Raw genomic sequence first — 26389 nt, 5'->3', positions numbered from 1 at the left:
CTGGAATAGTGTGTTCAATTCTGGGCACCACTTTAGGAAAAATGTGAAGGTTACAGAAGGTGTACAGAAAATAAAAATGATAGTGAGTTAAGGGAGTGTCAAATATATTGGAGATGATGGAACTGATGTCTCCAGAGAAGGCAAGCTTGGAAGGAGATGTGATTCAAAATTTCAAAATCGGAAGAGGTCTGGGCGGAGTTGTCAAAAAAAAGTACTGTTCCCATCACTGAAAGGATCCTGACCTAGAGGACCTAAGGTGATGGTGGCAGAAGAACAACACGTGACATGAGATAAATCTTCAAATCTCAGTAAGGCGTTAGTATTTGGAATGTGATCTAAGTGCGGTGGGCATCATTTCAGTTGTGGCTTGCGAAAGAGAATTAGATGATCACCTGAGCAGGCAAATAAAACGTCGATTTAGAACCGCCTCCGTCTGTGCTGTAACCACGCTGTGATTCATCAAAACCACTTGGCGAGGTGGAAAATCCTCATTCAGTGGAGATTTTCCCAAATAAGGGCCGTGTGGGGCCCCTCCTTTCTTTTGCCCATGTTTGAACAAATTCGATTTGAAAGGCAGACGGAGGAAACGCCCGCTTCACAAAGTCTGCCCTTTTGCAAAGGGCTTTGATGTTGGGAGTGGGGAGGAGAATCTGACCCTCCTCCAAGCCTGGAGTTCATCATCGTGCAGTGGGCGAGGCAGGAAATGGGCGGATTAGGGCCGCGACTCTTTATCAGAAAGGAAGGAAGACTCTCAATCTTCATTGAGCGTGTAGCCGGCGGAACAGCAGCAGTGAAGGGTTTTGTGTGCAGGCAACCTGATCGCTGCAGAAAGAGAAACTCTCAGAATGAAGATCACAGACGGGACCCAAGTGATCCAGGAGGGAGTGCTGGAGAAGCGAAGTGACAGCCTGCTGCAGCTCTGGAAGAAGAAATACTGCGTCCTGACCCGGGACAGTGTCGGTCTCTACCCGGATTGCCAGAAGCGTTCCCGGAGGAAGGAGCTGGCCCTACAGCAGATCCGGACGGTGGACTGCGTGGAGAGGACCGGCAAGTACATCTACTTCACCGTGGTGACCACCGACAACAAGGAGATGGACTTCAGGTGCCTGGGGGAGAGCTGCTGGCACTCGGCTATCACCATGGCTCTCATTGAATTCAAGAACAGGAAAGCCATTCAGAGCTTCAAATCCCGGCAGGAAAGTGAGAGTCCGTCCCCGGACCAACAGGAGAAGGTGTTGGGAAGGTCACCTTAAACCAGCCCTCAGTCTCCAACACCCCTCCCCGTTGCTGCATCGGTAAGGACTTGCACCCGCTCCTTCTCCCCCCAAGGAGTTTATATTTAGTGTTCCTCCTGTCTCTTCCTGTGACTGGACCCCCCCCCCCCCCTCTCTCTCTCTCTGAGCTAATTGGGGAAATATCCCACATTGTTAGTGCAGCCTGACTCGGGTTCCCAGTGGGGGGATTATGGTTAACCATGTAGTAAGCTGAATCTTCCAATCGGCGGCTGTTTTTGCTTTCCTTTTGCACAGCCTGCTCCCCTGGTCTTCTGCTTTTTTGTCAAAAAAGTTGTTCATTTCTAAAGGCTCTGGTAAAACTCCGCTCCGCCACGTGGAGCGCTGAATTCCTGGGAGTAGCCCAATGTGGTCGGCAGCTCCAACTTTCGGCTTCGGGTTCTGTAGGCGTTTAAGACGTTGGCACTTCCCAATGTAGGAATGAGTCACTCATTCCGGGGCTAGGGTCGGTGTTCCCCAAATACAGGAGCACATCCCCCTCCCCCTCTCCCAGGTATCTCCTTTATCTTGGCATCTGGTGGCGGCCGGGAGACGCATTTATTGGGAATCCATGCTCATGCTTGTCACCCGTTCGGGTTCAAAACTTAATCCGCCTCTTGGCATTGGGCTGTATGTCCAGTAGCAGGAAGGTCCCAGGCTCTTGCTATGAATTAGCTGATCTCAAACCAAGAAGTAAAAAATGGAAGCTAATTTGTTCAGTGCCTCTAAACCAAACGATAGACCAGAGTTTCTCTCCTAGTTACTGCCAGTATTGTGTTTGGGCATTGATGAGTTTCAGGGCTTACCTGTGAATTTACCCATTACCAATTTAGTTGCTTTGTGCAGAGTGGTTACTCAGTGAATCAGCATTAAGGTGAGAGTGGAAAGGAAGAAAATTGAGGCATAAAAGATATCGATGATGTGATATCTCTCTTAGAATTTACTGTTAGACTTCTCACAATTTGACTGTTGATCAGCTCTGTGCTTTCCTCCAATTGATGTACAGTTGAGAGCTTATTTCAATAGATGTGAAAGCTAATATGCTGGCTTGTTTGGCTAATATTAAATATTTAAAAATAACATGGTTGCAGAATGGTAGAAAATGCTGTGGTCACTGACTGTCATACCATCTTTTTCCAGACAGCCAAAGTCTCAACTCGAGTTGCGGATGAAGGAAACCTTGAGGGATTGAGAGCAATTCAAACACTCTTTCATCCTCTGAGCTGCTTCTGCCAAATTGATCTGAGCCGCTGCATTCAGAGCCAGCGGAAAGCCAGGACCCAAAACCAGGCTGAAAGAAAGCTGTAGGAGGCAGACTAGAAACCTTTTTCTCTATTTATTTGTCTGTTGCAATACCCAAGAACTTTTATCTCTTTGCATCAACTTTTCACATAAATTATTTTGTAATCTAATTGTGCATATTTATTAAAGTTTTTAAAGAAAAACATAAATATGTCCTTTATTCTTTTTCATGATTCAATCATTGCACTTACATAAAGCATGAAAAGCAAATGGTACAATCTACAGATGAGGCTTAGAGCCACAAAAGTGCTTACCATGGTGTCCTAAGCTACATATAAAGTTTGTCACTGCTTTAATTATGTAAGGTTGCTCGCTGATCTGATTTTTTTTTAAAAAGTCAAATGTAGTCCACCAACAAAACAATTCTTTCTGATCCTCCAGACCAACAAAAGTCAAACCAGACAGACGCCAAATACAAAATCTCAGCACAAAAAGCTGGTCTGGTCTTCAAAGACTGAGTCATCAGCAAGTTGAACCGATTCCAGGTTCAGTCCATGGACTGGTCACTTCCTTTGGGACGAAGCAAAGCAAGAATAACAACTCTCCTCATTCTCTCCTTGGGGCACTAATTAGAGTCATAGTGATGTACAGCACAGTAACAGACCCTTCGGTCCAATTCGTCCATGCCGACCAGATATCCCAACCTAATCTAGAACCACTTGCCAGCACCCGGCCCATATCTCTCCAAACCCTTCCTATTCATATACTCATCCAGATGCCTTTGAAATGTTGCAGTTGTACCAGCCTTCACCACTTCCTCTGGCAGCTCATTCCATATACATACCACCCTCTGTGTGGAAAAAGTTGCCCCTTAGGTCTATTTTATATCTTTCCTCTCTCACCCTAAACCTATGCCCTCTAGTTCTGGACTCCTCCACCCCAGGGAAAAGACTTTGTCTATTTGTCCTATCCATGCCCCTCATGATTTTATAAACCTCTATAAGGTCACCCCTCAGTCTCTAGGCTGGGGCTGTTTTCCCTGGAGCGTCATTCAGCCTCCCCCTGTAGCTCAAATTTACCCAACTCTGGCAACATCCTTGTAAATCTTTTCTGAACCCTTTCAAGTTTCCCAACATCCTTCAGAATTCTCACAACTGCCCATCCCCACTTCACAATTATCTAGCCTGAGTTGCGTAAGCATATCTGAAGAATGTCATCCTTGGTGAACATTAAAGCTGAACCTTTTGATTACCAACCACACCTTTTATAGTTTCCAGCATCGGTTGCTTAAATAGTGATTGTGAATGTGAAATCTACTTAGCCCAGGCACACAAGTTTTGCTGAACTACAGAAATAACAATACTCTACCAAGCTGGTGTAAATTTTGGGAGTGATTGATCCTACTGTCTCTGTGCCACCCATTCTAATTGCTCTGCAGAGTTAGTTTGATTCAGATTTCAAAAGGTGAACACACAAGTACTGACAGGACTGTCAGTTCTTGCTTCACAGAAATCTTTAAACAAACTGAATAGATGGGTGTGGTGCCGTTCCCCAGCAGAATATGACTAATCCAATTTGTCTCCCCAATTCTAAATTTAAGGAATAGTGGACAGATTTTATTGGGATAATCATGCTTATCCAAGTTGTGATCCTAGGACCACATACAATCATCAAACATTTAACTAACAAAATTTCCTGCTCTGGACAAATGTGGAAACTATAATGAGCAAATTAACAGTTTTTTGGACTAAGGTTGAGAGATCATACCAAGAGTACTCTCCATGGCACAAGGAGACAGAAAATTCAGTCTGTAAGCAGACTTATTTGGTGCAGACTTTGATATTTCTGTTGTCTTTGCCTTACACATTCCTTTGATTTTTTGCCCTTCATGCTTGAAGGATGATCCTTTTGGTAATAAAAGAAGAGTGATGACAGCCTTTCTGGTACAAAGTCTCTCGGGTTATAATTACTGGGAATGAACTACATATATATAAAGAACAATAACAAATAGCGGAAGTAGGCAATTCAGCCCCTCGAGCCTGCTCTGCCATTCAATACGATCATGGCTGATTTAATCTCAGTCTCAACTTCATTTTCTTGCCTGCTCCCCATAACCCTTTAATCTGTCACTAATTAAAAATCAGTCTATCTCCTCCTTAGGTTTGTTCAGTGTTCTGGCATCCACTGTACTCTTATGGAAATTGAATCCACAGGTTTATGACTCACGAGAGAAGTAATTTCTGAGTTCTGTTTTAAATCTGTTAACCCTTACCTGAAAATTATGATCTCTTGTTCTAGTTTGCTCCATGTGAGGAAACATCCTGTCTCCGCCTGCTTTGTAAATCCCCTTTAGCAAGTTACATACCTCCGTTAGATCTCTTCTCATTCTACAAAGCTCCACAGAATATGACTCCACGGAACTGCTCTTTCTCTTTTCATAAGCCAAATCACCCACCTCTGCAATCAGTCTAGCAATCCTCCTCTGAACTGTCTCCAATCCACTGTAACTACATAACTCCTAACATAAGGGGCTCAAAAGTATACATAATTTTCCAGGTGTGGAATCATTAATGCCACATGCAGTTGCAGCAGTGCTTTCTGACTTTATACCCAATCCCTTCAGCAAAAAATACCAAATTCCATCTACCTTTCTTATTGCCTGCTGCACTTGCATGCTTGTTTCCTGTGATTCATGCACAGGGACATCCAGATCCCTCTGTATCGATGCTGGCTAAAGCTTCTCTCCTTTTAAATCATGGAGAATAGTTGCCTTTCCATTCTTACCACTGAAATGGATAACCACACACATAACCGTATTAAACTCCAGCTGCCAAATTTTGGTCCATTCACTGAACCTATTTAAACACGGATGCTTAGATTCTAGAGTATCGGGGTTACAGTAGTTTGATACATTGAGTCTTGCACTGAGATATTCATACTATATATTTATTTGTCAGAATTTCATTCTTGCCATTTTACAATATATATAAATACATAATGCTAGTCTACATCACAAGAACATGATCAAAAGGGAGGTACAAAAAAATGAGTAAATCATCAGGAGTAATGAGAAGTTGATCTTATTAATGAGTGTATAAATTCGAAGGCATAGCTAATTTCCATTGTGCTTCATACAGCTTTTAAAATCAATTAGTAATTAATCAGACTATACACACCTTTTATACAATTGTGTAGAAATTTCAAAGCACCTGAGGTTTACACCTTCAATGTAGTGTGCAATCACATGTAACCATAATCAATAAATAGATCTCACCTGGATCATAATTTACATCCTATATAAACTCCACTCTTTGTCTCCCACATTTCCTCTGACAATGTCACTGAATACACAAATACTTTTGAAATATTGTTCCTTTTAGCCCACTGCATGATTTCCACTACAGAAATTAAAAGATCCTTCCCAATCATATCTTTCTTATATTGTGCATTCACTTCCTTCTCAAGTGTATCGGGCCTCCCTTCTCCTCACATTCCTTCAAGCAGCCTGCATATTCTTCAAATCATCTATTACCTAAAACATCATTCCACCATCAAATACATTTTCTCTTCCCCTTCTATCTCTACTTTCTATTCCTTTTATGACATTCTAGAATCATGTAACGTTGCAGTACAGGAGACCATTGCTGGTCTTTTGAATGAGCAATCCTAGTTCATTTCTCCTAGTCATATCTCCAGCTACTCAACCCCTGCCACGGCCACTGCCCCTCCCTTATCCAATTCCCTTCTCTCATACTGCTCTATAGGAGCCAAACACATCTTCCATGTAACAACGATTTGTGTATCTGTCTGGATCTATCACTACCTGGTATGGCAACTGTACCATTCAAGATCAGAGAATGGTGAACTCGGCCCAGACAATCACAAAGGCCAATCTCCCATCTATAGAATCCATTTACCAGGCTCGCTGTCAAAGAAAGGCTGCCAGCATTCTCAAAGATCCATCCCACCCTGGCAATGATGTTTTACAACCTCTACCATTGAAGAGAAGGTACAGAAGCCTGAACACATGCACCAGTCGGTTTCAAAACAGTTTCTACCCTACTATTTTTAGAATACTGAATGGACTCTCAAACTCAACATTCACCTGTACCTGTGTTTTTGTTTTTGCCACTCTTTACCTATTTACTTATCTATGCTACTTAACTCTGTGATCTGCCTGTATTCCTCGCAATACAAAGCTTTTCACTGTGCCTCCGTACACGTGACAATAAATTCAATTCAATTGAATTATTTCATTTAATCTTGGACAGACATTTAAATTGCTAGTTATGACTCTTCCTGTCAGAAAGTCAGGTTTTGCATGTATATTCTTAGCTTTTGGATCAACGTCTTCATCCACCACTGGATGAGGCTGGGGTTTCTCTTTCACTTGCTCCATGGTAATATTGCATTGGACAAAGAGGCAACAAATCACAATGATCTTGGAGACTCTTGCTAGTCCCTCTAACAGTACAGATTATGAACCCTCTGCTTCAACCCTCATAGTGGGCTCTAGAACTTCTCCAACAGTTTTCAGCTCTATTCTGGCTGTCTGAGTGGTCATAACCAAGGCTGACGAGGAGTTCTGAGGAAGGGTCATTCGACCCAAAACATTAATGCTGATTTCTTTCCAAAGACAATACCAGAACCTGATGAGCTTTTCCAGCACTTTCTATTTTTGTTTCTATTTTTGAAGAGGACAACATTGTTTCCTGAATAACCAACATCTGTTGATCTTTGCATTTCAAAAATGGTTGGTAGAATCAAATGGCAAAATAAAAGCCCCATAACATGCACTTATACTATGAAGAAAATGCACATTGATGGAACCAGTGTGCTTTTTGTACATGAAGCATGTGCAATTAAGAGGGGAGTGTTCATATGGCCAGATAAGCCATTTCCTCATCATGTGAGGAAACCTGCTGCCTGAAAAATGTACAGTTTTCTCTCACTACTGACAGATTTTCATGGGGAAAATGCAGAAGCTTCCCATGACAAACAAGGACTCGTGCATCTGCTCTGATGGATGCAAAATTTGCCTCATAACTCCAGCTGTTGCTCGGAATACCAAGAAGATGGATGGTTTTTAGTGGCCACCTTGTCAGTCCAAATCAGTTTTTTGTTTGTCCTGAATCTGATATGGGAGACAGCATATATTACTTTCTTAGAGATCACAGCTTCCAAAATTGATCTGCTCCAACCTGACCGGTTTGGGTATTCATGCAGAGATGGGCATGTGGTACACGTGGGAGTTATAAATCCACCTCAGTCCTTAGATTCTCCCTTCCTACCCACTTGACCCAAACCAATAGATATAGGGGCATTCCATAGTACATCCATGCTCAGACTGAATTGTTAAACTAGATCTGGCTGGAAGGCTGAAACAGTGAGAGCTAGCAGCAATTTTATCTGCTGAGACCACATTATACCACTTAGAAAATGCACGGTTTAAATAAATTTGGTGCATTTGGGGCAGCACGGTGGCTCAGTGGTTAGTACTGCTGCCTCACAGCACCAGGGACCCAGGTTCGATTCCAACCTTGGGTCACTGTCTATGTGGAGTTTGCACATTCTCTCTGTGTCTGCATGGGTTTCCTCCCACGGTCCAAAGATGTGCAGGCCAGGCGAATTGCCTATGCTAAACTGCCCTGGGTGTTAGGTAGATTAGTTAAAGAGAAGTGGGTCTGGGTGGGTTACTCTTCAGAGGATCGTGTGGCCTTGTTGGGCCAAAGGGCCTGTTTTCACACTGTAGGGAATCTAATCTAATTTAATCTAAATTGCTATGCATGTCACATCTACTCAGTCTCTGCACTAGCCCACCACATTATAACCTGCATACCTCATGCAATCAACAGGCCCAATGGACGCATGCCAAACAGTGGTAACTGAACGTATACAATTATTGCCCGCACTGCAAATACACATCATGTACCCTCTATTTGAAGACTGTTATTACGTCAAAAGGGTGCTAAATTATATAAATAAGAGAACAGGCAGCAAATCATTAAGAAGAGTTTGTTAAGGGTGTCAGAGCTTTGATGGAGAAGTGGATTTTGAGGTGGTTATCAAAGGTTGAGAGACAGGATGACTCAGAAGGATCTTTCAGAGAGTTGGGCTAAGGCAGTTAAACTAAGACTATCACCTGTGACTGGATATATTCTTGGAGATTTAATCACATAATCTCAAACCAAAGTCATTCAAAATATCCACCTCATGGTACCTCAGCTTCACTCACCAAATGAAAGGTGAGCAGAATCTTGGATACCTGATTAAATGATTATTGATTAATCAAAAAACCCTATTGATCCATTTCCTATATATGAAGTGATAAAATGCAGAACTCTCCTAGAACTTGATTGTTCTAGGATTGTTCCCAGCAGTGTCCTGCTGATTAACCCACAATTCCTGGAGACTGTAGGGTAATCCTGAACAGCTGGCAAACCTAAACTGAAGGCTCTGTTTCTGAATTACTGGAACTTAAGTCTGACCATACCAGGCATAAGTAGTCATTTGGCATTTGTCATTGCAAGAGTCATTACTGGTACTGATAATGTGTACCAGCAGCTGTTAACCAAATAGCAGACTAGATCCAGGACCTTTAACATGTCATGATATAGTTTCTTAGAGCATCAGTCAGTAGTGAGGTGGTATTATTATGTCTTACAACTTTAGATTAAAAGTCTGGTCAAACACATATGACAAGTATATTAGATTTGTAATTAAATTGTCAGTTGTTGTGTAGCCTCCCTTCATATTCCATAGGAAAAGACAGCCTGAACAATCACTGTTTATGAGGCATGAATTTGATTTTATCTGCTCCCATTTTTAATTTTCAATGTAACTTTTAGAAATTAGTCTTGTAATGTAAGTAGTGCTGGTTCCATCTTTATCTTGTGGCCAGGTATTGGGCACTAAAGCAGTATCACTCTAGGTTAAGGTGATCGGTAGTGAACGTATTGTTTTTTTATTACAAAAATTTGGCTTTCAGCAATTCTGACAAAGGCTTGAAATGTAAGCATAACCTTTTCCATTTTGCACTGATGCTGTCTTAGTTTTCAGTCTTTCCCATATTTATGTATTAATTCAACCCTGGTGGTCATTTTTGAATAGGTCCAGCAGAAAAATGTATTGAATTCATGCCATGGTGAAAACCATTACCTCTGGTTGCTAGCTCCCTGGCATAACCATAACATCACTGTCACCCATTTGCATTCTAAGACAGAAATGCTGCACAACATCACTTAAATTGTGACTGCCTCTGAATTATCAGCATCTATTCCAATTAAAATGATCATGTTGGCAGTATCCTGTTATGTGCTATATTCAGCATTTTCATCAATCCAGATTTTTAGTAACCACCAGCTGTATACTAACATTCTTGCTATCCACAGAAATCTATAATTAGCAAAAACAAACTTTAGGGTTGGGAATTACTCAAGTCAACAGGTCTCCCACTGCTGAGGCCAAAATTACAGGGTTTTAGAGGGCAGTGGGACCCAGCATCACATTTTATTGATAGCTCTATCAGACAGTCAGCAGCTCAGTATTGAGCTGAGGAGTGTGCGCTTTGCTGGGGTGGCACCTTGAGGAAAGAGGACACAGAAATGATTATAACATCCACGCAGGTAGGTAAATGGGGTCTGTGGGCCAGTAAGAAATGCCTCAGCAAAGGTTTTTGTGGGGTGGGGCAGTAAAAGTAGGTGGTGCTGATGTTGAGGGGGCATCCAATGCAACCTGGGAGCCCTTCATTGGGAAAGGAGGGTCTGAAAAGGAAAGCCCATTGCAAATAGCCCACTGGGAGGGCTGCTAGTTTACATGGAGATTTTCCTCCACAATGTACAAGTTGACAACAAAGAAGGGAAGAGGTTCTTAATTGGCTACTAAAGTGGCTCATTTTGGCTTCAGATGGATGGGGCAATATAGGACAAATGGTATGATTGCAGGAAGGCCTGCAAAATGAAGTTGCATGTCATTTTGTTAGCCTTCCTCACTCACAACCTGTAATTTTTCAGAATATGATAGGTATATACTATTTAAATAACTTGCTCTGGCATTCAATGAGATTATGGCAAATCTGTAATCTAATTCACTGGCCTAATGTCACATTTCCTCAATAACTTTGGTTAACAACACTCTATCCAGATTCAAAGTAAAACAAACCTCGCACAATTTTTATTCGTGGAAAACGTGTGAAAAAGTGTTTCTGAAAATCATTCCTAAAAAGATCTGGATATGCCTATCAGATCTAGACTCCCAATCACAAAATTTGTTTTTTTTTATCTACCCATCTGTTCCACTTAATATCAAGAGAAAAAGAGGGAGGAATCAAGTTACTGGCTGCACAGTGTTTTAGCTACCACATTGCCAACTCATTGAATACTCATTGTGGTGCAGAACTACTGAATGGCAAAATTATTCACAAATTAGGTTGTTATTGGAAGTCTCTTAATCTAATGAAGGACTTGATCTGAACCTTGACCAATTCTGGAAGTCAATCTAGTTGCTAAACACGTTTCCCATGTTGATTGTCACTCTGAGATTTTTAATTCGGACTGCGTATCAAGATGTAGAAGAAGACAAGCAAATTGACCAGGAACTGCATATATCCGAAAGACGAAAATCCATATAATTCAAATAGGAAGCCTCCAATAGTGGGAGACACCGAGCGGATGAGAGAATGAACACACATATTCAACCCCAGCATCGCACCTAAAGAAAGAATATTCACAATTAAATAATAAATGAGAGAGCAAAACAAGCACAAAGTAACAGGCCTGGTACAAACAGGCCAACTTGTCCCTTCAACACAATAACCTAACGTAACTCATATAACCCAACGCCCACCATTTAAATAATTCAAGCTATATCACTCAGCTCAACTACTCCAGCAGCACAATGTCCCAGCCTGGTATAACTGAGCTCCTTTTTTTATTACTCAGGGTCAAGAACATGTCGGGTATTTGCATTTGGTTTCCACAGAATGGCACCATAGATCGGATGGAGCACAGAGCATTTCCTTCTAAAGTTCCAAGCAGACCTGGATAGAAGGAGGTGGGAAATCATTTGGGAAAAAGCATAAAAATAATAGCTGCACCTAGATGCATATGGTTTTAAATTTCTTGCTTTTCTACGTACAGGAAAATGTCTCCAGTCACAGCATTGGGTGGACAAAAAAAGTGGTTCTCCAGCAGAAGTAGAAGATAGACAGGATTGCATGAGATAATGCAAAGCACAACTGACAAGAATGGTATGAAGATGGTTATGCAGAGTGTTTATGGTATATCCACTAATGGGGAATCAGAGGAATAAGGACAGAGAGAGCTCTGTGTTGGAGCATTATAGGAGGCATGTAAAGAAGAAAAGAGCATCTTGCTTTCTTTGTAGAGTCTTCTACAATCTCAGGACATCCTAACACACTTTACAGTCAACTGAAGCCCTTTTGGAGTACGGTCACCATTGAGATGTCAAAAACACAGCATGCAGGAAGGATCCAAAAATAGTAAGGTGATAATCATCATTATTTGCCTTACTGATGTTGTTTTGGGACAAATACCACAGCCATTGGAGAAAATTCCTCTTTGAAATAGTGGATCTTTTCTGTCCACCTAAGAGTAAAATTGGCTTTGGTTTAACATTTAATTAGAAATAGCACATTACACCCTCAGTGCTCCACTGGTATATCAATCTACAGTTTGGAATGGGTGTTGAACTCAAAAACATCTGATCAAGAGGTGAGAATAAAACTATTAGGATGGACTGGGACAAAGTCTTGAAGAGCCTGAAAAGCTAGCTTGAGAATTTTGTTGGGCATGGGGTATGAATGGACCTTTGAGATGAAAGGGTAATACAGAAGTCTGCTTTTGTATGAGTGAGAATACGAATTGTAGTTATGAACTCACTGGAGGCTGAGGCAAGGACAGTAGCTGTGAACTGAAATTTAAACTGAGATGGTGAAGATATAAAGTGAAAAAGATAGGAAAAAGTGGACATTGGGCCACTGGAAAATGACGCTGGAGAAGTAGCTATGGAGAACAAAGAAATGGCTGAGGAACTGAATAAGCACTTTGCATCAGTCTTCATGGTGGAAGACATGAGTAGCATCCCAAAATTTCAAGACAGTCGGGGCAGAAGTGAGTACGGTGGCCAACACCAATGAGAAGATATTAGAAAAACTGAAAGATCTGCAAGTAGATAAATCACCTGGACCAGCTGGGCTACACCCCAGAGTTCTGAAGGAGATAGCTGAAGAGATAGTAGAGGCGTTTGTGATCTTTCAGGAATCACTGGAGTCAGGGAGGGTCCTAGAGGCCTGGAAAATCGCACCTCCCCTCACCCCCGTTTAAGAACGGACTAAGGAAAAAGACGGAAAATTACAAGCCATTTAGCCTGACCTCAGTCGTTGATAGGATTTCGGAGCCTGTTGTGAAGAATGAGATGTCTAAATACTTGGTAAAATAGGGCAAAGGCAGCACGGTTTCAACATGGGGAGGTCATCCCTGACAAATCTGTTAGGATATTTTGAGGAGGTAATGAGCAGGTTAGAAGATGGAGAGCCAATGGATGTTATCTATCTGGACTTCCAGAAGGCCTTTGATAAGGTGCAACTCAGCAGACTGCTGAGCCCACGGTATTAGAGGCAAGGTACTAGCATGGATAGAAGCTTGGCTGTCTGACAGAAGGCAGAGAGTGGGGATAAAAGGGTCTTTCTCAGGATGGAAGCTGGTGATTAGTGGTGTTCCACAGGGTCAGTGTTGCAACCACAACTTCTCACTTTATACATTAATGATCTGGATAAAGGAACTGAGGGCATTCTGGCCAAGTTTACAGATGATACAAAGATAGATGGAGGGTCAGGTAGCATTGAGGAGATGGGGATGCTGCAGAAAGACAGCTTAGGTAAGTGGGCAAAGAAGTGGCAGATAAAATACAATGTGGGAAAGTGTGAGGTCATGCACTTTGTAGAAGAATAGAAGCATGGACTATTTTCTAAATGGGGAGAAAATTCAAAACTTTGATGTGCAAAGAGACTTGGGAGTCCAAGTCCAAGTTTCTCTTAAGGTAAACTTGCAGGTTGAGTTGGTAGTGAAGAAGGCAAATACAAAATTGTCATTCATCGCGAAGGACTAGAATGTAAAAACTGGGGTATACTTCTGAGGCTTTATGGAGCTCTGGCCAGACCACATTTAGAGTATGATGAGCAATTTTGGGCCCATATCTCAGGCAAGATGTATTGGCCCTGGAGCAGGTCCAGAGGAGGTTCATGAGAATGATCCCAGGAATGAAAGGCTTAAAATATGAGGAATGTTTGAGGGACTATACTCAATGGAGTTTAGAAGGGTATTGGGGGGAGGGGGGGGGAGGGGTGAAATCTGACTGAAACTTACAGAATACTGAATAACTTGGATGGAGCGATGTTGGGAAGATGTTACCATTGGCAGGAGAGGTGAGGACCCGAGGACACAGCCTTAGAGTAAAAGGCAGACCCTTTAGAACAGAGATAAGGAGAAATTTATTTCGCCAGAGAGTGAATCTGTGGAATTCATTACTACAGAAGGCTGTAAAGGCCAGGTCACTGAGTATATTTAAAACAGAGATAGAGAGGTTTTTCAACCCCATTTTCCTGCTTTCTCCCCATAACCTTTGATCCCCTTGGAAATCAAAAACTTATCAGCCATGATTGAATAATGGAGCAGACTCGACAGGCCAAATGACCTAATTTCTGCTCCTATGCCATATGGTCTTATATCAGGTTCCAGTTTCAAGAAAAGAGGCATTGGCAACTTTTCAGTACCTTAGCCATGATTAAATATTATGCATGAACTTAGACAGGTAATCTTTGCACCATAGAGTAACATGGGGAGGGAAAATAGAGGAGGAAACCTAATCGATTCTGATCTGGCCTGATTATTCACATGTACACATAACCTAGCAGGATTCAATGGATAATGATATGAGACAGTATGGCCTATTGTGTTTGCATCAGCTCTTTCAAAGAATTATCCAAATCAGTCCCACTGACCTTATTGTTCTACAATCTTAATTTATTTCCTCCTTACGAGTATATCTATTAGTCTTTTGAAAGTGGAAGTCCTGAGATTTTTCTCTTTGAACCTGGAACTTTCTGGACTCTATGGCTCAAGAGATCACTATTTTCATAATGAATCATCTGGAAGTGGGAGGGTTTGAAGGGGGTGTTTAATAGAAGCATTGTGTGATATCGTCCACTTACCAGTGTCTGTGGGAGGAACTATTTTGGTTAAGATACTATTCGTGATGAGGTAGAAAGCAGAAATTCCCAGAGACATCGGGATGCAAATGAGGCAGAATTGGAATATGTTTGTCATCAATGCCTGAAGGAAAAACATATGGAAACCATTAATCTTGGACCAAAAGAAGAAATTAAAACCAAATGAAAAGTCATAATGGCATATTCTAAGATGTACAAACTGTTGTCATGTGTTTCTCCTCTGATGCTTTTTATTACAGAGCAATATTGCAGCATAAGATCACACAGCAGCATTAGGATTTGGCAGTAAATGCCTTCTTGTCAACAGTGCACACATTCCATTAATGAAAAATAGGCCACTTCAGTGAAATACGTCAGAAACTATCTGACAAACTAACTAAGCAACACTGCATATCTCCAGAATAGAGGGAGAGGACTTCAGGCAAATATCAGTAAAGAAAACATTCAAAAACTACCCTAAAGTATTTTTTTGGTGATCTGATCTTCCCAGGCTTCAGCCTCCTATAACCCTTGCTCTTATGCTTGATAAAGGGCCTCAGGCCCACTAACAAGACATTCAAAGAACTTCAAAAACATCCAACAACACCCACATTTTTGTTGCTGTCACCCCTCTCATTGCTTGAGGCAATGAAATCCTATCTACCTGTACCAAGGCCTAATGAATTCCCCTCAGTCTGAGTATGCTTTAAGTTCCACAGGAAGAATCTTTGACTCTTACCCTGTGACCTTTATCATGACATCATTTTGAGGATGTGGACTAGCCTCAAGCTATGAGCTGCATCCTGCTATTAAAGTCATATCCACAAGCACAGCTGCCACAGTGAGACTGACCATGGGGTTACTGCGGTCATGGACAAAAGCTTTTAACATTTCTCTTTGAAATGCCAATTTTCTCCCCTCTTTCTCTCTCTCCCCTGGAGTCAACCATCCAGGAGTGACCCACAGTTTCCAGGAATTGAAGATTAACTTCCAGAATGATACTTTACAAGCAGCAAGGGAGGAAAATCAACAGGACATTATGATTTCCATTTCATTTTTTCCAACAACTTTTATATTCAGAGTGCACACCTTTCTTAATCTTTGTGATTATACACCACCTGCTACATTACTCACTGGTCATAAAAGACACGCGCGTTCATTATTTTCTTCAAATATTCACTTGCACTACAAGGTAATGTGAAGGACACACCCAAAGTAATGTAAAAGATCAAAAACTTACCGTTGCCAAACCCACCAGAGAAATCAGCAGAACAGACCAGAGAAACAGGACTTTCTCTGCAATTCGCTGAGTTAGCCATCCGACCACCAGTCCCTGCATAACCTAGAAAACAGCAAGAAAAATCAGAAAGCTACTGACGTCAAATTAATCTTAAGAACATGCAACAGACCATGAGAAATCAAATAGGAGACTGGTGGAGTACTGTTCAAAGACCAGACAGTTTGAATTCAGCAAAGAATATAAAAATATGAGGAGTAAACAATTCAGCCCCTTGAGCCTGCTCTGTCATTCAAAATGATCTCAGCCTTAACTCCACTTTCTAGGTCCTTCTCCATAGCCCTTCAACCCATCACAAAGTAAAAATCTATCTCCTCCTTAGATTTACTCAATGTTCCAGCATCCACTGTTCTCTGGGATAGTGAATCCAAGATTCATGACTCCATGAGAGAAGTAATTCCTCCTCATCTCGGTTTAAATCTGCTATTTCATCCTAAAACTATGATCTTTTGTTCGAGATTACTCCACAGGGAAAACATTCCACTATATATTTGGGAGGGGGAGGGGAAATTAAGAAAAAAAAAATCCTTAAGTTAAAAAATCACAACATGTGCCTGTTTAACAATTGCTATAATTTGTTTTTTTTCTAACCATTCGCAGCACCTCTTCCCCTTCCCCTTTCAATGCAACCACAAGGGATGTGATACTTTCCCTTTCAACTCCTTTTGTCTCAATGTCCAATACCCTGAAACCTCCTTCTAGATTAAACAACAATTTACTTGTATATTTTCAACCTAGTCTACATATTCATTGCTCACAATCTGGTCTTGTCTACACTGGGAGACTAAAGCAGACTCAGTGACTGTTTCCTGGAACACCTCTGCTTAGTCTGCAAGCATGATCTATTCTTACCAGATGCTTGTTTTAAGGTCAAAAATCACATAAAACCAGGTTATCTCCAGGCCCTAGCCTACAAATTATCCGCTTCATTCTCGACCACAAAGTCTTCACCTTTGACAACCAATTCTTCATCCAGACACACAGAACTGCAATGGGAACCAAATTTGCACCCCAATATACCAACATTTTCATGCACAAGTTTGAACAAGACTTCTTTGCTGCACAGGACCTCCAACCAATCCTGTACACCAGGTTTCTTCCTTTGGACTCATGGCAAGGGATCACTGAAACAGCTACATAGTCATATCAACTCATTTCATCCCACTCTCAGTCTTACCACGTCCTACTCTTTAGAATCACTATCATTCTTGGACACATGCACTTACATCAAGGACAGGCACCTCAACACCTGAAGGGGAAGAGGTGCTGCGAATGGTTAGAAAAAAAACAAATTATAGCAATTGTTATACACACAAGCCCACAATAACCTCACAATGCTACACTTCTCCAGCTTCCACCCTAAACATATTAAAACAGCTATCCACTACGGACATGCCCTATATATACACAAGATCTGTGCAGACAAGGAGGAATGTGACAGATACCTGAAAGTGTTGAAGGACTCCCTCAAAAGAACAGGGTACAATGCTCAACTCATCGATTGCCAGTTCAGCCGTGCCTTAGTGAAAAACCGTAATGAACTCACAGAAGACAGATGTAGGATACGACTGAGAGGGTAACCTTTGTCGTCCATTACCTCCTGGGAGAGGAGAAACTATGCCATGACTTGGCATTAACACTCATTCTGGACTAATACTTAATTTCTTTATTACAATCTTATCACTCTCTTTATCTTTGTTCCATGGTATCTTTCGCCTCTACCATATCACAAAGGTTATAAGAGATAGGATTTATAATCATCTAGAAAAGAATAATTTGATTAGGGATAGTCAGCATGGTTTTGTGAAGGGTAGTTCATGCCTCACAAACCTTATTGAGTTCTTTGAGGTGACCAAACAGGTAGATGAGAGTAAACCAGTTGATGTGGTGTATATGGATTTCAGCAAGGCGTTCGATAAAGGTTCCCCACTGTAGGCTATTATACAAAATGCAGAAGAATGAGATTGTGGGAGATATAGCAATTTGGATCAGTAATTGGCTTGCTGAAAGAAGACAGAGGGTGGTGGTTGATGGGAAGTGTTCATCCTGGAGTCCAGTTACCAGTGGTGTACCACAAGGGTCGGTGTTGGGTCCACTGCTGTTCGTCATTTTTATAAATGACCTGGATGAGGGCGTAGAAGGGTGGGTTAGTAAATTTGCAGACGACACTAAGGTCGGTGGAGTTGTGGATAGTGACGAAGGATGTAGTAGGTTACAGAGAGACATAGATAAGCTGCAGAGCTGGGCCGAGAGGTGGCAAATGGACTTTAATGCAGACAAGTGTGAGGTGGTTCACTTTGGGAATGCAAAGTACTGGGCTAATGGTAAGATTCTTGGTAGTGTAGATGAGCAGAGAAATCTTGGTGTCCAGGTACACAGATCCTTGAAAGTTTCCAACCAGGGTTGGAACTTAACAGGGTTGGAACTTAACAGGGTTGTTAAGAAGGCATATGGTGTTTTAGATTTTATTAATAGAGGGATTGAGTTCCAGAACCATGAGGTTATGCCACAGCTGTACAAAACTCTGGTGCGGCCGCACTTGGAGTATTGTGTACAGTTCTGGTCACTGCATTATAAGGAGGATGTGGAAGCTTTGGAAAGGGTGCAGAGGAGATTTACTAGGATATTGCTTTGTATGGAGAGAAGATCTTACGAGGAAAGGCTGAGGAACTTGAGGTTGTTTTCGTTAGAGAGAAGAAGGTTGAGAGGTGACTTAATAGAGACATATAAGATAATCAGAGGGTTAGAGAGGGTGGAGAGGGAGAGCCTTTTTCCAAGTATGGTGATGGTGAGCATGAAGTCATAGCTTTAAATTGAGGGGTGATAGATATAGGATAGATGTCAGTGGTAGTTTCTTTACTCAGAGAGTAGTAAGGGTATGGAATGTTTTGCCTGCAACGGTAGTAGATTCACCAACTTTAAGTAATTAAGTCATCATTGGACAAGCATATGGAGGTACATGGAATAGTGTAGGTTAGATGGCCTTCAGATTGGTATTACAGGTCGGCGTAACATTGAAGGCCGAAGGGCCTGTACTGCACTGTAATGTTCTACCTAGTCCCATTTGTCAGCATTTCCCTCTAGAACCCATATACCTCTAGAATCCTTCCTATTCATATATCCACCCAGATAACTTTTAAATGTTATAATTGTATCAGCTTCCACTTCCTCTGGCAGCTCATTCCATACATGTACGACCCTCTGCGTGAAAAGGTTGCCCCTTAGGTCTCTTTTATATACTTCCCCTCTCACCCTAAACCTATGCCCTCTGGGGCTCCCCCACCCCAGAGAAAAGACCTTGCCTATTTATCCAATCCATGTTCTATACTTTCCCTTTTGCACTTCCCTCATCCCCCACTTACAATTTTTCAATGGGATATCACATTCCTACTTTCCTTCAGTTCTGAAGAATCATATCAATGCTAACATTAACTCTACTTCTCTTCCACAGATATTGCCAAACCCCTGTTGAGCATTCCAGCACTTAGCTTTAATTTTATATCATTGGTTTGGAACTGCTTGAACTTAGGATCCTATGGTCTACGTTACTCAGTGCTACATCAGTTAACATTTCACTCAATTGATTACTGGGGATTTGTGAACAGCTTTAATTTCTGAAAGTGAATCAATATGCATAACCCTATTTATATAATTTGATCATACAACACATGCCTCAAACCACAGGAGAAAGGGAGGACTGCAGACGCTGGAGATCAGAGTCAAAAAAGTGTGGTGCTGGTAAAGTACAGCCAGTCAGGCAGCATCCAAGGAGCAGGAGAGTCGATGTTTAGAGCATAAGCTCTTCATCAGGAATGCCTCACAACATGCCAAAGAATACAGATATGACCCTGAACAATAGAATTCTGATGCTAATTTAACGTTGCATATAGAACTGAACACAGAGTTGGCTCTGGAAACGCAGTGAGGAAATGTTTGTGGAGTCAGCAGCATGTCTTGCTTGCAATACATTGGCTGCACTGTTTTAGAATTAGCATTTACCTTCCTCTGCCTTCATCAACAGTGGCAGGCTTTGTTGCTGGGCGTGCCTGCAACTCAGCCATTAACTGGTGATAGTCAGTTCATCTGCTTCAGTCCCAGAGACGTTACTTCCGCTCTCATTCAAACAACTGCATTCTTTTGTTTGGTGTCAGTGAGCTCAGGTTCCAATTAGGCAAATACTGTAAGGTGTGTGCAATGACCTCCAGTGCCTTTGTAAAGCATCTGAAAACTGTATTACAACCCAGCTGTCTCTAGACCAGCACACTGCGTCCTGTGGTTCTGAGAAATACAGGTTGGAAGACAATAGCTTTCAAACCCAGGCTCTACTTAAATACTGTAAACACTGAAATAAGTGCTGAAGAAACTCAGCAGGTCTGGCAGCAGCATTTGTGGAGAGAGAGAAAAAGAGTCAAAATTTCAAATCCTGCTTGACTCTTCTTCTGAATGGAAAGGTATTGGAAATGGGATGGGCTTTACTCCACAGAGAAAAGGAGGAGAGGACAAGAGAAACAGCTGCTAAAGGCTGCCCAGAGCAAAAGGCAAAGTGAGTCCTGATGGTGGTTGAGCAGTGATATAGATGGAGAGCAGGTGTTAATGGTAGGTTTAATGAAAAAACGCAGCTCAACTCTATTGAAACCAAACCTTTTGAGAGCAAGACATAGGGCTTGTGGGGGTTGGTGAGGTGGGGGAGTGAAATTAAAATGGAGGACTGAATTTATGGTCTAAAATTGTTGAATGTAATGTTGAGTCCTGAAGACTTTAAACTGCGTAAATGGAAAAATAAAGGCTGTTTTCCAGCTTATGTTAGAACACTGCAACAGTCCTAGAACAGTAATGTTAGCATGAGAGCAGGATGGTGTATTGAAATGGCATGCACCTGGAAGATCAGGGTCATTTAAGTGGACAAAGCAGAGATGTACCACAAAGCATTCACCCAGTCTGCAGTTGGTCCGCTGATACAGAGGAGGCTGCATTGTCTGCTCCAAATACAATAGACCTGATTGGAAAAAAGAGGGAGTAAATCACTGCTTCACCTGAAAGGTATGTTCGGGACGCTGGAGAGAGTGAAGGGAAGGGATAAAGGAGCAAATGTTGACCTTCTATAATTGTAGGGGTTGTGCCATGGGGTAGGGTGGCCATTTTGAAGATGCACTGAAAGTGGCAGAGGAGTAGACCAGGGTATGGCTGAGGGAATGATAATGCAGAATACTGACACTGGAGGGCATGGGAAGATGGTAACCTCCTGGTGATGGCAGAAATAGCAGAGAATGATCCTTTGAATGCAGAGACAGATAGGTTGGAAAGTAAGGACAAGGGAAACTATTATTCCTGGGAAAGGAAGGGGTGAGGATAGAAGTGTGTGAAGTGGGTCGGACATAATTGAAGGTCCCATCAACCATTGTACAGCATGGTTTGAGGGGTTTGAAATTCACAATTGAGAATAAAAGAAAAGCATGTCAGCAACATCCCTATAAAACCACCTCTGGGGGCAACACAGTGGCAAAGTAGTTAGCACTGCTGCCTCACAGCACCAGGGACCCAGGTTTGATTCCAGCTTTTGATGATTGTAGAGTTTTCACAATCACAATGTCTGCGCTGTTTTCTGCCAAGTGCTCTGGTTTCCTCCCATAGTCCAAAGATGCACAGGTTAGGTGGATTGGCTGTACCAAATTGTCCCCTAATGTCCAGGGATATGTATCTAAATGGAATTGCCATGGCAAATACAGGGTTTATGGAGCTAGGGTAGGGTGTAGGGGTCTGATGGAATGCTCTTCAGAAGGTTGGCACAGTTACTAGGTTGACTGGCCTTTATCTGCACCGTAGGGATTCTATGATTTTACATAGTGGTACCATCAGAACTCAGTGCAGCCTATTCAGAAATTGGAAGCAATGTTGATTAATTTTTCCAATTCCGGAGAGGCTGTATTAAATTAGCTGATTTCAGGATAGGCAGTGATGCAATCGGCCAAAATATTCCTATATTAATGGCTGGAAATTAGGAAGCGTTCCATGGTACAGCTGTTATCCTCTGAAAATGCATGCAATGTTGATATTGATCAGGCGGAGTTGTAATGCTGTCCCACCATTATGTATGTTGCTGATAATTCACTATTTTCACTGACATGTTGAAATGGTAATTTTTCAGAGCTATAAGATCATTGTCAATTCTTACAAAACACTACCCATAATAAGCAAGTGCCTTCAGGAAGTTGAGGGAGAAAAATTAGGATTTTAAAAACATTTATACGGTCGCTGGGACGACAGGGGATGCAAGTTCTCACAGTCAAATGAACATTAAAACAAAATACATGTTGGAAATTGGAAATGTAAAGTTCTGCAACTGCAGCTAATCTGCTCAGAACTATCCTGCTCTCATTTGTCAATCCAGAATCGGGGCTCATTGTTTCTGAGCAAAAGAGGAAGTAAGTGGTTTGAAAGGACTGCCAATAAAGCCACCTCCCTGCTTATGAATGAAATAAATGGAGCAACCCTGCCAGATAATGATGCAATCATTCTTCATTCAAATGAAAGGTACACACCCTAAAATATCATAAACTGCCTCTTCTCTCAACAAAATACAACTAATACCATGATGGTGTGACAGTTTTTCAGGGCTTTTTTTTTGGGGGGGGGGGGTGCAACTGGGTCACACTCACAGGGCAAAGCTTTCAATGGTTGAAGTGGTTGGGAAGGGATGTGGGCACAATTCAGTAATCAGTTCCTGCACGGTGGATCCCACAATTTCTAGAAGACAAAGCAATTCTCCAAGGTGGAGGGGTGGTGGCAGGGGTGATGCTGCAAAATTCTCGGTTTCAACTATTTGCCCATTAACCCCTTGAGGAATTTGTTAACAGGCTGAGGAGGCTGAGAATGCAGTTTTCAAAGCTGAAATCACTAGACATTTTGGTATACAGCTCTCAAATTTAAAGCCATCTCTCTCTTGCAAGGCAGTAGCAGGCTCATCATGGCTGCCACATGCCTTTGTCATTCCAGCTCCAGAGATATATCTACATAATACATCACAGCACATTATAATCGTAGGTTTAAGGCACTGAATATTGGAACAGGAATTTTCCACTTGTTCCCTACAGCTTGTTTTGCCATTCCATTAGACTTAATTCACTCTGACCTAACTCCATAGTCACACTTAACACCGTTGGGTACCTTCCAATCTCAGATTTAAAGTTAATAATTGCTCTAGAACAGAGTAAAATTCTGAAATTTTATTCCCACCCTTTACGAAGACATGTTTTCTAACTTCACTCCTGAAAAATTTGGCTTTTTTTTCTTTGAATAATGCACCACTAACTAAGTATCCTTCCAAGACACAATCCATTCTGACTCGGAACTACATTAACGTTCCTTTAATATCATTGGGTTAAAATCTGGATCTTGCTCTCCATCAGCACCAATATGACATGGATTGCATTCCTTTAAGGTGGTGGCTCATCACCACATTCTCAAGGGCTGTTAGGGATGGATAGTAAATACTGACCTTATAGTCAGACCCCAGTGTAATATGAAACAATAGGTATTTTTAAATTAGAGTAAACAGCAAACTATGACTCAATTACTGTATACTAATTTTTAAAAAAGTTTTCCATTGTAGTGAAGTGACAGTAAAATAGATCCATTAAAGATGTGGATCAGTTATCAACAATACAGCACTCCTTCTAGTACAATGAAATATAAATAGGGATTATAAAACCTGGTAATGCAAAAGCCCCAATACCTTAAAGGCAAAGAATAAAACTGGCAAATAAAATGGGATATTTTTTAAAGGTTATTTCAGAGATTTTTGTCATACCAAGCATGAGGGGTATGGATTGGATAAATAGACAAGGTATTTTCCCTGGGGTGGGGGAGTCCAGAACTAGACGGCATAGGTTTAGGGTGAGAGGGGAAAGATATAAAAGAGACCTAAGGGGCAACCTTTTCACGCAGAGGGTCATACATGTATGGAATGAGCTGCCAGAGGAAGTGGAAGCTGATACAATTATAACATTTAAAAGTCATCTGGATGGGTATATGAATAGGAAGGATTTTAGAGGGATATGGGTCAAGTGCTGACAAATTGGACTAGGTTTATACTGTATAGGAGATCTGGTTAGCATGGACGAGTTGGACCGAAGTGTCATATACAGCAGAGAAACAGACAGTAAGTTTAAGAGAAGCTACAAAAATCAGAAAGGATGGAATCACCCAAAGGCCACTAAGGTTTGTGTGATGACAAATTGCAATCAATCAGTTATTTGCAATAACAGTCAGTTAGTCAAAAGTTTCAATTTTCCAATTGTTTAAGCTATTTCCTAGGTTGAAATTACTGTGGCTTCAATCTCTTCCTGTCATTAAACTGGAACTGAAAGTTGGGAATCTGAAACATGAAGAATTGGGCTCAAGGGATACTTCTTTTCCTTCACCCTATTCCCAGTAAATCAGTCCTGAAGCAACTTTCTCAACAGCTAGACTGGTTGATTCACTTAGAGGTGCCTGATGTGTATTGCATAATGCATTTAGATTTAGATTTATTGTCATACGTATATAAAAATACAGTGAAAAGATTTTTTTAATGCGTTATATGCAAAGTGTCACCAGTCTCTGTCGCCATCTTGAAACACTGAATTTAATGCAAGATTTTACTGCATTAGATTTCATCTTCCTCTCTTCTTGCTTCCCCTCACTGCTTCATAAAAGTCGGAGTCTCTGAAATGGGCTCTGGGAGGTGTCGGTTATGCCCTTGGTCTAATTAGTTAAACAAATATAGTTTACTTTCTGATGCCTACAACACTCTTCCAACATCATCTCAAGTTGCTAATTATGACTGAGATCTCCATTGTTAGAGATTATTAGGACCAGCCCAGTATGATGTCTTTTCAGCGTGCAATATCGGGCTCCACACTGCTATGTATGAGTGTGCTGCCAACAGGCAGGTTCTTTTACCTTGAGGCTTTTTTGGAGTTGTACCTTTTCCCACGGTAGCACTTGCAACAATTTGATTGTCACTCAACTTACATTCCACCTGCAGCTTTGCAGGTGCCAATTCATTAACAATTGTGAGAATGCAAGTAACTTGGGTGGAGAGGAAACTCAGGTATTTCAAGTTAAAGATAACATCACATGAATCAGCTAACTTTGTGAGAGACTTACTGTGCTGCATTCAAAAAAACTCAAGTGGCATGGATTCCAATCTCTTTGATGTTAAAAAAAATCACCTCATCAGAAGTTCAAATGAACTGATACTCAATAACCAGCACTGTGCAAGATATTGTGAACAGAAAGGAGAAAATGAGGACTGCAGATGCTGGAGATCAGGAGGTGACAGGGTGGTGCTGGAAAAGCACAGCAGATCAGGCAGCATCTGAGGAGCAGGAGAATCCACATTTTGAGCGTAAGCCCTTCATCAGGAATGAGGCTTGGGGAGGGGGGATGGGGGTTGCTGAGAGATAAATGGGAGGGGGATGGGGTTAGGGGAAAGTAGCTGAGAATGCGATAGGTAGATGAAGGTGGAGGAGAAGGTGATAGGTTAGAGAGGAGGGTGGAGCAGATAGATGGGAAGGATGATGGACAGGTCAAGAGTGCGGTGCCGAGTCTGAGGCTTAGAACTAGGATAAGGAGGTGGACGGGAAATGAGGGAACTGGTGATATCCACATTAATCCTGTGTGGTTGCAAGGTCCCAAGGCAGAAGATGAGGAATTCTTTCTCCAAGTATCAGGTGGTTAGAGTTTGGCGATGGAGGAGGCCCAGGACCTGCATGTCCTTGGTGGAGTGGGAAGGGGAGTTCAAGTGTTCAGCCATGGGGCATTTGGGTTGCTTGGTGTGGGTAACCCAGAGATGTTCTCTGAAACAATTTGTAAAATGGCGTCCTGTCTCCCCGATGTAGAGAAGAGCACATCGAGTGCAATTGATGCTGTAGATGACATTTGTGGAAGTGCAGGTAAATTTATGTCAGATGTGGAAGGGAGAAGACGATAGGTCAGAGAGGAGGGTGGAACGGATCGTTGGAGAGGACAATGGACAGGTCAAGAGGACGGTGCCAACTCGGAGGTTTGGAATTGGAATAAGGTGTGTGTGTGTGGGGGGGGGGGGGGGGGGGGGGGGGGGGGAGGGGTGGGAAGAGAAATGAGGAAGTGAAGACGAATGTTGTCTTCAGCAAAGGCCTCACCTTCATCCCACTATGCTTCCTGATTAATGAGTTTGATGTAATACGACATTGAAAAAATGGGCCCAGAGGTGGAGGCAGCGGAAGAAATGTTCAATCAAGACCCCGTCCACCCACCGAGGACCACGTCTCCCTCTTCCAACGCAACCCATCTAACTGGACACCCCATGCTGATCTGTTACTCACCCTTGAG

At 41.9% G+C, this 26389-nt stretch overlaps 2 protein-coding genes across 2 annotated transcripts in view; one reads left to right on the top strand and one right to left on the bottom strand.

The window, feature by feature from the left end:
• The first annotated feature begins 722 nt into the window (after nt 1-722).
• On the top strand, nt 723-2736 carry phlda2 (pleckstrin homology-like domain, family A, member 2). Its single transcript, XM_043706383.2, has 2 exons — nt 723-1295; nt 2412-2736. The coding sequence occupies exon 1, from the start codon at nt 846-848 to the stop codon at nt 1251-1253; it is 408 nt and encodes a 135-aa protein (XP_043562318.1). The 5' UTR covers nt 723-845; the 3' UTR covers nt 1254-1295; nt 2412-2736.
• Nucleotides 2737-5445: 2709 nt separating this feature from the next.
• The window catches only part of slc67a1 (solute carrier family 67 member 1), a 119892-nt gene continuing 98948 nt past the window's right edge, over nt 5446-26389 (bottom strand). Inside the window, exons 8-10 of the mRNA XM_043706113.2 lie at nt 15980-16081; nt 14743-14863; nt 5446-11222 (exon numbers count right to left, since the gene is read on the bottom strand). Of these exons, the coding sequence (XP_043562048.1) occupies nt 11056-11222; nt 14743-14863; nt 15980-16081 (390 nt within the window). The 3' untranslated portion in view covers nt 5446-11055. The remainder of the gene's footprint in view (nt 11223-14742; nt 14864-15979; nt 16082-26389) is intronic.

Source organism: Chiloscyllium plagiosum, unplaced genomic scaffold, assembly GCF_037043375.1.
Source record: "Chiloscyllium plagiosum isolate Xiang-an unplaced genomic scaffold, Cpla_swu_hap1 HiC_scaffold_18, whole genome shotgun sequence".
Taxonomy (NCBI): Eukaryota; Metazoa; Chordata; class Chondrichthyes; order Orectolobiformes; family Hemiscylliidae; genus Chiloscyllium; species Chiloscyllium plagiosum.
Note: the sequence above shows the minus strand (reverse complement) of the source record. Positions and strands in the feature narration are given on the sequence as shown.